At 41.3% G+C, this 13984-nt stretch overlaps 1 protein-coding gene across 3 annotated transcripts in view; it reads left to right on the forward strand.

Moving 5' to 3' along the window:
* The window catches only part of LOC146701673 (collagen alpha-1(XV) chain-like), a 60281-nt gene that overhangs the window by 22132 nt on the left and 24165 nt on the right, over nt 1–13984 (forward strand). For all 3 annotated transcript variants that reach the window (XM_085467961.1, XM_085467964.1, XM_085467963.1), the window contains exons 3-5: nt 9205–9452; nt 9543–9713; nt 10440–10571. In XM_085467961.1, the coding sequence (XP_085324087.1) occupies nt 9205–9452; nt 9543–9713; nt 10440–10571 (551 nt within the window). The remainder of the gene's footprint in view (nt 1–9204; nt 9453–9542; nt 9714–10439; nt 10572–13984) is intronic.

Genomic DNA, 13984 nt, shown 5'->3' on the forward strand with positions numbered 1-13984 from the left:
CACATTTTCAATCTCTATATAATATGCATGTTAAATTTTATATTTGGGGTAAAATATCAAGTCTTTTCAAGTAAACCGGTTCAAGTCCAATTCAAGTCCCAAGTCATTGGTGTAAAAGTCCAAGTCAAGTCACAAGTCTTAGAACATTTTTTCAAGTCAAGTCTAAAGTCATAAAATTAATGACTCGAGTCTGACTCGAGTCCAAGTCATGTGACTCGAGTCCACACCTCTGGTTATCTGTCTCTGTGTTAGTCCCTCAATAGACTGACGACCTGTCCAGGGAGTATCTCTTGCCCTATGACAGCTGGTATAGGCTCCAGCCAACCATGATCCTGAATTGGATAAGCAGAAAAAAAACAGAAGGATGGATTCTCCTTTATCACTCATGGGAACTAGCAGCTTATGCCTGCATACCGAGACCGTTCAGACTGCACCAAAGTACCAGTGATGGCCGAAGCTCTGAGCAGGACTTATCTGAGGATGTGGGCAGAGGTTTTGTTTTAGATGCCAAGCCAAGAAGATAATGGGTCATGGAAAACTGATTTGTTATGAAATTCTGCACACAATATTTGGATATGATTACTGGTAACAATAAATTTGTGTAGGCAGGTCATTTTGTTTCTTCTCCAGCTGGATTACTGAAGTTTATTTCCTGCGCAGCTGCAACATGAGTACTTTGTGCATGTAATCAGCCACTGATAGGGAATTGCAGCTCGTTTACTCAATATCAGGCAACGCGTGTTGCATCCTGTTTCCTCTGTTATTTCAAAAGTTTCCAAAAATCTGAACAGGAAATTGCCTAATAATTTTGCTGTCCGATTCTCTCACTTGTCTGGTGGAGGCTGGCTCCACTGTACAGTCCTGTATGTTAATAAAAGTGATCAAATGGAGTCTTAATAAGGGAAGCAACGGTGTAAAGGTTTTTTCATATATAATTAAAATACCAGTAGATACGCACATGGCTCTGTTCCATGAGCGTGGATGCCACGATTTATTCCGATTCCTGTAAACCATCTGGTTCGTCTTACAAGCTGCTGAAATTTAAATGGCTGTAAAAGCTGTTTCCATTTTATAGGATAATCAGCTGTGCTGTTGATGTCCTTTTTTCAGGGGCTATTAGAGCATGAACTCATTGTTGGCTTTATTGTGGAAAATATCTTGCCACTTTGAGGACAGCTGGAGCAAACTGCTTGTCATCATAACTTGGAAAAAAGTCAAAACATTAAATATTACACATTTTCAATAGTTTATGTCGTGTGATTTCGTCTTTTGCAAAGGTTGGTAACTTTTGCAAAAGTCTCTTTAGATGAAGAAAACTCCCTGGTCATCCTGACATTTTGGGGGGCTGGGAACAAGCTCCTTTCATGCCTCTGCTGTACATTAAAGCTGTAAGAGGTAAATCCCCCCCTTTGGAAACCGCGTTTGGCTGTGATGTCTGTTTGCCTTTCTGAATATATGAAGGACTCTATTGTAACTGTGCTCCCTCATGGTTTATCTAGGGGGAATTTACAGTGCTCTGTTGCAATCCTGACTTTATACCTGCAGTAATGTACAGAAGGAAAACGGGATTACAGAACACTGACACTGAAACACATTTCTTCGTTTTAGTGCATCAAACAAGATTCGGTTTGGCTCTACAATAGACAGAAACCAAGCCTATATCTTTGTGGCTAAATAGCATTTGAAAGACTTTTCCCAATATTTGGGTGAATCCAGACTTTAAACAGTAGGAGACATTTTCCCATACAAATCATAATCTTCACAGTATTGTCTCCATGTGTGGCTTGTGGTTCGGTTGCTGCAGCGAGGTGCTTGCAACACCATGTAATCCGTTTCCCCTCTGGGATCAATAAATAAAGATGCATTATCGACCACAAGCTGTCTGTTTCGGATAAACCTCGTCTGAAATGCCGCACTGAATTGAACAAATCTGGTAGCTTGCTGACTTTGAGGCATTCTTTGTGCATTAGTCTGTTCCTGTGCACACAGGCCTCCTTTTTTCTGAGCATCACATTCCTAACATACAGGAGAGCCACACATGCAGGTGCTACTTCATTCCTGAGACATACGAACCTCACATTTCTCCTTGAACACGACAGCCACATGTCCACGACACGCTTATCACTTTCTACCTCATTCTTTGGAGTTATGTCTCATAAACCCACAAGAACATGAGCGTGTCATTCAAGGGATTTGAGGGAGAATGTGGAGGTCACAAAGTCTTTAAAAATAAATAATTCGAGCATGACAATTAGATTTGGTGGAATGAACAACAGGATGTGCCCTTTTTCGAGGATTACAAACATAAATGTTACAAAAAGCAAAGTGCAATGTCTAAAATCAAGAGAGACACGCTTCCACACACATGCAGGCTTATTCTCTGTGTCAGATGTTGTTAAAGAGAGAAGGGTCTTTATTTCCAACACCACCCTAAACAAGATCTATTGACTCATTTCTGCTGCGTTTTTCTTAATAGTGACACTGACCTGGTCTCACACCTGGCAGTGCTGTGTAGTCTCAGAGATTTTGTATTTCTCACAGCATGGCTGACATCATTTAAAAGTTGTGATACTTTTGAATGAAAGGATGTGAGATGTGACTTTTTTTTATCTAGCAAGACAGAGAGGGAAATCATGACTTAAAAGGTGGCCAAACCACACTTTATATTTGTGACAATGAGCGATGGATTAGCAATCAACCACCTTCCCAGTGAGCTCCTCCTCCCTCTGACAAGCTCCAGCTGTCTGTCTGGTGATAGTACTCCTTGTTGTGCTAGCAGCAGCATCAGTGAACTCAGTGTCGTGGTAACAGATCTGCACTTTTTTTCAGTCTTTGGTTAGAGTTGCCCTTCAGCTGCAGTACGATTGGATAGCCAGAGAAAAACAAAGACCAGCTGATATCTAGGTTTTATCAAGGACCGCCACAACATCCCGAGCAGCCTGCTTGTAGGGAAACACAAGACGGGAACAACCAGAGCTAACTGGCTCTCATCAACATCTCATCGTTTCAAAATGAGATTGTAGGAAACTGATCGAGTTGTCTGAAACTAAATATAAATCCACTGCATGTGGGTGGTCTTCATTATATCTAGGAGGCCCAACCACTTGTAGTGTGGAAAAATAATGGAAATTCATGTTTATCTGGGAATTTTTTATACCCCTTTTCCGAATCAAACAGTTTTTAAGTAACTGTCAGAGTCCATAAAAAAGAAAGAGAGAATGTTTCTCTAGGGCCTGAATTTGATCCTTATATGTGACACTTTTTCAAAATGTTTTTTTAAATCTGAAAATCAGAATTCATTTGACTTTTATGTCACTCGCTTAACCGAACAGCCTTGCCAGGAGACTTATGTAGATAGATGTAGTTAAGTGCTCCTTCACATCCTTAAATTTTGGATGAAATCAGTTTCAGCAAAGCCAATCAGATCATGATCCAAAACCTCCTGGCTCTTCCCTCTGCATCCACACATACACCCATCCAGAAGAAGCAGCCATTGCTCCATAAAAAAGCCTTCATTAAAGGGCTGTCTTTCTCTATCCTCGTCCTCTCTGCCATGGCTTCTGCTGCACATCAACTGGAAACCTTCAGTGGCCTGTGTGTTTATGTCTGTACAACAGCATAAAGCAGGAGAAGTTGTCTTGTTGCTCATGTTGGTCAGTTCAGGACTGTGACTGGTTAACACTGGAATCTGACAATGACCACAAATCAACGTGAGCAGCAAAATCTGATCTGAGCATTAAATCAAACCCAAGCACTAAAGCTGGAAATATGACAAACAAACTTTTACAACAATTACCAGTCATGCATATCTGCAGTTGATTTCATATCTTTTGAATTAGCCGTCATTCACTTTAACATTTTTTTGGCTCTAGATTTTTTTTGTTGATGACAAAATTGTTAGCAGCTGTCTTCCTTTCATTTAGAGGAAAATCAGATATTTAATGTTTAAAACTCTGCTGGTGAGAGAGGACTCTCGCTGGGATTGTATGAGCCTTTCTCTGAGTAACAGTGCGACTCATTAAAGCTAAAAGGTGTGTGGAAAAGTGAAGGGTTAAAATGATTTCAAGGCGAGCTCGAGTCAGGGAGAGATGAGTGTTCTGTGAGATGTGTTGTGACTCCAAGCCACAGAGAAGTTGCTGTGTAACAGCAACGCCTTTCATCTCTAAGTGGTTGCATAAGGTTTGAGTATTTGTCATGGGATCATTGTGCTGAGAGAAGATTTTGTGCACATATATAATATGTGTCTGATCTGGTGAGGTTCCTGTCATAGCATGTGAAAAGATTTGAGTGGTTTGATTAGATTCTAAAGTCCTGGATCAGATGTGACAGCTCATTTCAAACCGTCGCAGACTAACTGACAGCTGATTAACTTTGACTGGCATCATTCAGACTGTATCCATCATCACCAAATTTTTGTGACTCCTAAGAAAATAAAAAGAACCATTTCAAGGTGCATCCACCCACCCACAATGTATTTTGTCAGTGTGAGAGTGTTCCAGTGTTTGCTGTTATTTGTCTAGCTGTGGGTGATGGAAGTGCCCTGACCCCATTATATTATAGAAGAGGTGTGAAAGTTGGCTTTAAGGGGATTTTTACATAATTATGAGAGTCTGTGTGTAAATGTGTGATTTATTAAACAGATGGCATCAGTTTAAGAAAAAAAGAAGCACAAAGCGTTACTTGGAGTGTTTCATTAACTTTTGCAGAGATCTGTGGTTTAATTTCATCAGTTTTTATTCAGATGGACTCCTATTTGCATATTTTGATTTCCATCCATCAGTCCATTTTCTTCCGCTTATCCAGTTCAGGGTCACAGGGGATAGAGAGGGCTGGAGTCTATCCTAGCTGCCGCAGGGTGACAGGCGGGGTTCATCGTGGACAGGTCACCTGCTTGTCACATGGCTAAGACAGAGAGACAGACAATCATTCACTCACCCGCACTATGGCAAATTCATAATCACCAATTAACCTAACCCCATGCATATCATTGGACTGTGGGAGGAAGCCGGAGCAGCCGAACAAACCAATACAGACACAAGGAGAAGATGCAGACTCCACACAGAAAGGCCAGATGGTGGATTTGACCCAAGGAATTTCTTGCTGTGAGGCAACGGTGCTAACCACGGCGCCGCCATGCTGCCCCCATATTAAAATATCAAAATCTCCATGACATGACATGGATATTTGGATTCAAGCAGCAAATTCACTTAGGAGAAAAGACTATATTATTGTACTGTGTGCTTTCCTGATCGTATAAAATAAACTGCCACTAATAAATAGTTTTAACTTTGAAATACAGATTATACATTTGGTATGAAAACCAGCTATGGCCCCCTAACCATATTTCATCCTCTAATCTCGTACACACCAGAAACAATCACTGCGGACATGGACACGCTACCCACATGTGCACTCAAGTGATTTAGTAAAGCATTGCTCTATTTTGGGTCCAGTATGGCGAGGGCTTTTCTCTAATAAGAAGACTAGTTGCACAGATACATGTACGGTTGCCTTTATTTTCATTTTCAGCCTGTGGAATTTGTTACTCTCTTACTGATTATTATGAGTCCTGTGTCTTAAAACACAATTATGAGGAAGAAGTCACATGTCTTGTTATTTTTTGGTCTTTTTTTATTTCTTTTGCCACAGACATATTGCCACAATCATGCAATGCAACTAGCAACAGTAGTCCTCCATCTGCTCTGGAGATCTGCTGCAAGCATGCACCAACCAAAGCCTGTAGCAAGTGGAGCATATGTCTAATAGTTAGTTAACTTGTTTAAGATGGTGAAGTTGGAGTCACCCATGGACGAGTAGCTGGTTATTGATTTGTTACTTGTAAGTCAAGTTATAAGTTATGAAAGGATGGATGCAGTCCCTTTTTTCCCCCCCTTTCCAAACACACCACAAGGACATGTGCTGATTATCCCAGCTCCCATCCCAGATACAGTGGGTTCATTTATGCCTGCTCCACTGGTGGCATCACTGTTATGCACCAAAGCTCTGCACCATGAATACCAGCACTGCACACAGAACCTCCACATCAGCACTGGTGTAGGAGAAGAAGCCAAAATCCAGAACAAAGAAATCAGAATTCTTCAGTTTTTCCATGAAACTATTGAAACATTTCCCTGAATATAATCTGTGTCAGGTTGATATATCATTGAAATGGCAGAAAAATCTGACACAATCATACAGCTGCCTTGCAAGTATGGCTTGCGCCAGCGATGTGACATTGTTATCCAGGCCATAATTTTGTGGAAGATGCCAACATTTCTCATGAGTTTGAAGTCACTCTTAAAGACACTTTCTTCTATTCAGAGGCAGACTCATTCTCTGTCTTGCAGAGATAGCAGTGTTTGGATAGAGCGTTGCTCATTTGGACAGAAAGCAGACATGCAAACACAAGCTTCTCTGTAAACACACAGAAAAGATACACACACATCAAACACACACGTGAAATCCTAAACTGGAAATATAATATAAAGTCTGTCACTTTATTACATTTAAACCCAGTTGTTTAGAAGCACTGTGAGCAAACAGTATCTTGTGAAATTAATAACATTTGCTTTCATTTTCATTTTCTTCCTAATTCCCTCCCTTTTTCTTAAGAAAAGGGAGTTCACCTGACTAAACCCAGTACTATTCCTCAGTGACTCAGTCATGTGGCACCACTGTAGTTCATTTATACACCTTGAAGTTATTACTGTGAATGCTAGCTAGCTGGAGGACTCGTACTGTATCTCCTGAGCCTTCCTCTGCTCTCATTCTCGTGCCCTGTTCCAGTACAGATGGTGCTCAGACTGAGCCAAAGCAGATTAGTCTGAGAAGAGTCACACCCTGACCAGAATTAGTCACAAGGTTCTCGCAGCTGACATCTTTTTTTTGCTCTGGGATGTTTTAAATTTTCACTGCTCTACTTTCCTTATTCACAGATATGAATATTCCTTTGACACGATCAGCTGCCGGCTTACAAATGTGGCACTGGGATCATGCATGACCCAGTACAATCACAGGGTCCTGCTGCATCATGAGAACTAGAGCTAACACAGCGAGTGTAGTCACATTTCCATGGTGATCTGTCCAGCTGTCTGACCTAGTGGAGGAACATCTGCAGTGAAGTCACTCTCGGGCAAAAGACACAGCGAGTGACAGGCAGCTCTGTGGGAATTTTGGCAGAAGTTCTTTGGTGAAGTTTAACCGCTGACAACAGAGAGAAGATATAGAGCAATGTTCACGTCTGGAGATGAAGCAGCCAACAATCCAGTCACTGATTTTCTGATTCCAAGGATCTTTTTGGAATAAGAAATTGGTCAAAGAATACTTGGAAAATATTTCTCAGTGCTTGTTTAAGCTTTCTTGAATTAAAATGTATCAGCTTAATAATTACAGCTTCCCGAGTTAAAGTCCTCTTAACACGCTGTACACGCTGACATTGTTTAGTGAGTTGGGATGCACCAAACAATCTTACATTACAATGCAATCAGATTACTTAGATGCCTTTTGGCTTTGCTGGTGTAGGAATCTAGTAATGATAAAACTACAATGACATCATAGACTGTATATGAAAGATGGACATGGGGTGATATTTTGTTAGTCTTCTGGTTGCCTAATGACAACTCCAGTGTGCAATAATGACAAAGCAGGTTACATTTTAGGGCATGGCTTGGGATTTACATGTCACTATTGTATGAGAAATCGGCTAAGTTTTCCAATCTTCGACTCACACAAAGTCAAGAAAATCTGAAATGGCATATTTTGACTTTGTGTGAAGATAAAGATCTTTGAGGAAATGGTGGAAAAAAGAGGAGACCAACTTTTGTGTCCCATTTCAGTAAAAGTAACTCTAACCTGGTAGTGAAATTACAGAGCTTGGCTGCAGTGGGCATTACACAGGAGAGTGGTGTGGGTTCCTCTTCGCTGTTATTTTTTAATTGCCACAGTCTGTAGCAGTTTCAATCCAATTAATGAAGGAGGGGGAAGAAGTGTGCCTGGCCTCCAGCGGGGAGATTTACTGGCCACACACGGGCACGCACACATCATGCTTGTGGAAGACTTGATGCTTGCACTCGCTGTCTCGGCCTCTCTTTCTCTTTCCCCCCTCTTTTGTCTTTGCCGCTCCTCTGCACACAGACGTACACACGCCACACGGTACGTCTAATTTACAGGAGCTGCCACTGCACAGCATGTGTGTATTAGTTTTGCTTAATGCCTTCCAGATGCCCAAGCTCTATATCCCGTTGCCCATACGTACTGAAAGAACAGACGATTGTTCCTAGGGTCTTCCTACTAAAGAGAACCAGGTGTGGGGGAGACGGCCTGCACATTTGTGACAAAGGGAGAGCGTTGTGAGCGTTTGCTAAATAGGTTTTCATGTTATTTGGTGGGGAGGGGGGTTACTCACCACACACATTGTGGCAGAGTCCTGCATGCATGAATACTGTGCAGCTATGATAATGATGGTTAGGATGGAAGCTCCTTCTCAAACTTTATCGGTTATGTCTGACAAACTCCAAAAAGTTTCAAGACAAACGTTAGAAGGCTTGAAACAGACGACTTTTCTGTACATCAATTATTATTTTTATACATTTATCTTTTCAGTGGTCTCGGCAGCCGAAAGATGACACTCGATGAGTGTAGCACACCTACACTCTCTGTCCACAGCTGTGGAATGCTTGGATTTCTAGAGCAACATTTCTCTCTGACCCCAGTGGATTAACCCACTAGGGGGCCCAGAAGTAAATATGAGCTGTAGACTGCCACTAGCCTCCTGCCCTCTATGGACTGTCACCTTCAAGCACCCATCAAAACACAAAGCACACCAAATAACACATGGCAGCTTGATTATTTTGTCAAGGACTAGGTGCCAGAAGCTGGAGTGTCTCATCTCTTATTATTTCCAGTGATGTTTGTGAGTGTTTTTGATCAGCGTTTGCATACAAATGTTTAGAGAATGAATTTCAGTGTTGCGAGCTTTTGTGTGTGTTTGTATATAAACACAGTTATTTGCTCACAGATCTCTCTTACCTATATATGAAGTAATTAGACGCAGGTAGTGTTTCCATGTTTGTCCTGGACTGAATTTCCTGACATCAGTTTGTGTTAATTCTTGTTTTGTTTTGGGGTTGTTGTTTTTTTGGATGAGTATTATATTTTTTCCCTCCTCTAACAAGATTCTTCCTCCTTTCTGCCCGTCTATTGCAGACCGCGGTCCTCGAGGAGCTTTGGACCTGACAGAGTTAATTGGCATTCCCCTCCCTCCCTCCGTCTCCTTCGTCACAGGCTTCGAGGGTTACCCCGCTTACAGCTTCGGCCCGGAGGCCAACGTGGGGCGGCTTACAAAGTCATTCATCCCCGATCCGTTCTATCACGACTTTGCCATCACAGTCACAGCCAAACCGACCACCCGGCAAGGCGGCGTGCTGTTCGCCATCACCGATGCATATCAGAAAGTGAGGACACTGTTCACCACGTCTCTTCTTTGTTTTTTGCTCCCTTCCAGGAAAATATTAAAGCTTTTCTACATGTTTTATGTTCTTCAGATTGTACAATTAGGTGTGGCTTTGTCTGAAGTGGAGGATGGCTCCCAGAGAGTCGTACTGTACTACACCGACGCAGAAACAAGAGGCCGCACCCAGGAAGCTGCTTCATTCAAAATGGGTGACCTGACAGGAAGATGGGCGAGGTTTACACTCACTGTGCAGGGCTCAGAGGTGATTAAAGATGTTATGCTAATTATCTCTTGGTGTACTCTATGCTATGTTAAAGTGGGATTTGGCAACTTGATTTGTAACATAACCTCGCCTTTCTTTCTTTGTGGCCAAGCTATTTGAAACTGAGCTGTGTGACTGTTGTGCATCTGCGCTTCATTGCACTTTGTGGATAAATCCAATTCCTTTCTGCACATAGACACTATATATAAGGTAGATATACCTTCAAGGTCTGAGTCACAAGCATCTTAAACCTGCATTATTTCTTATGGCCAGCAGGGGGTGACTCATGTTTCTAAAACAAAGTCTGAGATATAAAAGTTTATGGAAAAATGATCAATCAGCATCTTTATCTGTGACCTCAGGAAACACTTTCCAGAGTTTGTGGTCTCAATCTATAGTTTAAAGTCCTGTTTTGTGTGTGATGCTCAAAAGAATGGATAAAGCGTGATTTTCTTTAGGTCAGCCTACCTTGTGATTGGCAAGTTGCTACTGTATTGTCATATTTGGTTTTAAAACACCAACATGGCAACAGGCTGCTAAATAGTTTTCTCGTTTTCAGACCTTACATGTGAGTATTATGTCACAAAATTCAGACATACACTTACTGTGTGCCTAAATGCAAGGAATAAAGATGTTTGCACAGATCATCTGTTCCATACAATTACATTTTCCTTTTTTTTCATATGGTTTTAAAGCTCAAGCATGTGCACTTGTCCCAACACGTAGGTGCGCCTCTACATGGACTGTGAGGAATACCACCGGGTTGCCTTCATCAGGAGTGCTCAGCCTCTGACCTTCGAGTCCAGCTCAGGGATCTTTGTAGGGAACGCCGGGGGTACGGGCCTGCAGAGGTTTGTGGTAAGTGTCGATGTGTGCGTGTTTGTGTCCCTTCTAGCCACGTGAGCGCTTCGGTACTTCCTACACTGTCTTTTGTCAGCTCTGTACAACAGCTGCATTTCTGCTGTGCTTATTCCTCATCCCAAGCGTCAGTGGGTTTGGATCAATGACTTTGAAATGAATATTGAATCCACAGCTAGTTGCAGAAACAAATGTGGTGTTTGGACAGTTGCCGACTTTACATCTGAGAATGAACACAATAGTCTTCGTTGGCAGCTTTACGACTGCCACGGGAGGCGAGGAATGAATGACCAAGTGTACTCATGCACTTCTTTGTCCTATGAGAGCTCCTAAATGACAGGCTGCTTACTTACATATGTGCACCAGGGCTAGTAGTCTCATTTTTGAATGATTTAAACTGAGTGCACCTGTGATTACGGCTGCCAATTCTTTCCCTATAAAGATGAGAAATCAAAAAATAGTAAATATTAAAGGGTAGAGGCTAAAATCCCTCACGATAGTTAAAAATATCCCTGTGCATTTATAGCAAGTACGTGTTATCGAGAAGTGCTGAGAAATCAAATCCATGTGCAACGCTGGCCTGTGCAAGCAGTGCTCTATAAAAGAAAATAAACCAGTAAAAGCTTCAGCACTTTCGTCCCCATTATCTATGATTTGTTGTTTTGTAATTCTGCTTTGTTCATCACATTGCGACTGCAGATATGATGAAGAAAATAGCTTTTTTTTTTTGCATATCTATGGGGGAAATAGTTTGTATTAGTGTGGGTCAGAAAATATCTGTTATGTCATCAAGATATCTATCTAAAACATCTTCAGTGAACTGTCAGAATATTACATTTTAATAAGAAGAGACCTAAGTTCATTGTAGAAAACATGCCAACAGTACTTTTCCCGAATAAATCAACCCACGACCGGTGGCTGAACTAGAAAAGCACACGGCCTGTGACTTTAAAAACAAAATATAGTCCTCTTCTTTGCCACTTTTTAACCTTTTGTTCTCGTGAATTCTTTTTTTATCCAAGTTCATGAGACGAACAGACTACAAGATGTTCCATTTCCACAACAGTGGAAAGAAATCCTTATCACAAAGCAGCTTTTGGGTTTTTGTTTTTTTGGGGGGGCTCTCTGTCATTAAGATTTTATTTGTGAAACGTGAGGAGAGTTTCAAAGAAATATAATGAGCCGGGGAGGCAGAGTGTGTTTATTCAGGAATTTTTTTGGTCTCTGAGGGGAGTTCATTTCACCGCTGAAACAATCTGTTAGGTTTCTCCTACCTATTGTGGTTTAAAACCAACGCTGACGTACGTACATAGATCACCAGGAGCTACAGTTTCATTTTAGATGTAAAGCAACCTCGCTCTAGCATCATTTCAAATCTTGTATATCTTGGTCTGTGTTTAATTTATGAATAATGATTTCCAGCAACCCTTTCAGGCTGTCTAAAGTACATAAAGTGGTGTATTTAATAGAGGAGGACTTATAGTGGTGTTATTGTAGCTTTAAGGGCAATGCAGGGTTATAGACCATTAGAAATGTGAGGCTCCTTTCCCCTGCAATTCAATTTCAGTGTCATTTTAATTGAGACTAAATTACTGCTGTTTTATCCCATGAGTCATAGCTGCTGGCATCCTGCCAAAGCCTTGTGGAAACAAAATATTTTTTGTAATATCCTGACTAAAAATGCCAGTGTAGCTGCATTACAACAACTTTTAGAAAGAGCAAAAAGTTCCTCTGCTTTCAGTGTTTCTTGTGCCACAATTCCATTGTACGTACAATTTCTATTCTATTCTGTTCTATTATTTTACCCAACTTAAGGCCACATACTGTACATCTACACTGTTTAATATCAGCCTACTGGTTGCTAGCAAATTATAGTTACCCACATTTGAAGCCATTTCACTTTGTGATGTAGGACCATGATTAAAATATTGACAAAAGTCTTTCACATTGGCTGTATTCGAGGTTTCATGGAAGTGGAGAATTTGTTTTAAACATTTGCTCTCTGATTGAACTGTTGGATTGTTTGGGGAAGATGCGAGTAACTTTGCAACAATCAAAAAATGGCAAATTCACTGTAGCAGCTGCTTCTTAGGCTAAAACTCAATCGATTACAAAATACAGAAGTCTGAAATTAAGGCTTCTTTTAACCTTGAATATAATGCACAAATAACGCACAAATTTCCCCACTGTGCGATCAATCTTATCTTATCTTATCAGGATACTAAGGCTAAGACCTGCTAGCCAATCAGAACTTTGGCTAGCTACAAACTTTGTTGTTACCGTCATTGTTATTGCCCTGCTTGATGAACAGTCTGTGCCATGTGGGTTTTTGTTGTTGATATTTCTCAACTCTTTATTGCTGACTGTACAGCTCTCTGCAGGTACTCAGGCAACCTGTCTAAAAGCGCCTGATGTCAGATGGGGGCAGTATTGGAAATACAGAATGTGGTGCAACCATCTGTGAACTACTCTTGCTTTTGTTGTTGTGGTTCAATTAGCCAGCTGTGGATTGAAGTTGTAACATCCAAAAAAAAGCTTAATTAACAGTGTTAAAAAGATGAAAAGTTTTTATTACAGCCACTGTCCATACTTTTCTTTTTTTCTGTTGTTGAGGTTTTTTCACTCTTTTCCTGTGTCAGGTGAACTTTCCTAACACTGCATTGCCTGTCTGGGCTCAACCAATCGGCATTAAATGAACGCAAAGCGTCATCCATGTCGAGCACTGTGCAGTTGGGATTTTGGTGCAATGCACAGGAGCATGTTTGTGGTGGTTAAAACCCCTCTACATAGCCTCTCCATAAGCAAATACCTCAGCAAACGTACACGACTGCTGTAGCATAAATTAAGCATGAATAAATTAAGTCCTATGTAGCGTGTATAAAGCTGGATGATATCACCACTTGGGGCTCAGAGTTGTTCTTTCTCTTGCCAATAAACTCTTTCACTCCTTTCTTGGCTCTCTTCGTGCATCCTCTCCTCCCTCTTTCCTCATCTCTCAGAAAAAGAGGAGCAGAAGTAACTGTCTGTTTCCAGCTGTTCAACTTTCAAACTGATCCTCCTCCAAAACGATGCAGCAGCGGCTCTTTGCAGCACTGCACTACTCCACAGCGTTACATGAACACACAAAAACAAATAAATATCTTCGTCCTTGCTGAACCAGTTACTCATATGTTAAACTGGCTTCACTGAACCACAGGCCATGTAGGGCGCAACATAAAATGTGTGTTGGCCTTTAACACAGTAGTGCAAAGTGACCTTTTGGATGTCTTCTCACATGCTTTGGCCTGTGGCAGCCATAGTGTCCAGGGACTGCCAGTAACTGCAGGCACACAACAGTTTCTCATCTCTGGCATCTGAAAAGTCCAGTGTCTGTCTGTGAGCAATAACCAGACTTCAAAATATATATAAACAGC

The sequence above is a fragment of the Copadichromis virginalis genome, linkage group LG9 (genome assembly GCF_057382275.1).
Source record: "Copadichromis virginalis isolate Kocher_CV1m ecotype Utaka linkage group LG9, C_Virginalis_male_GT1.1, whole genome shotgun sequence".
NCBI lineage: Eukaryota > Metazoa > Chordata > Actinopteri > Cichliformes > Cichlidae > Copadichromis > Copadichromis virginalis.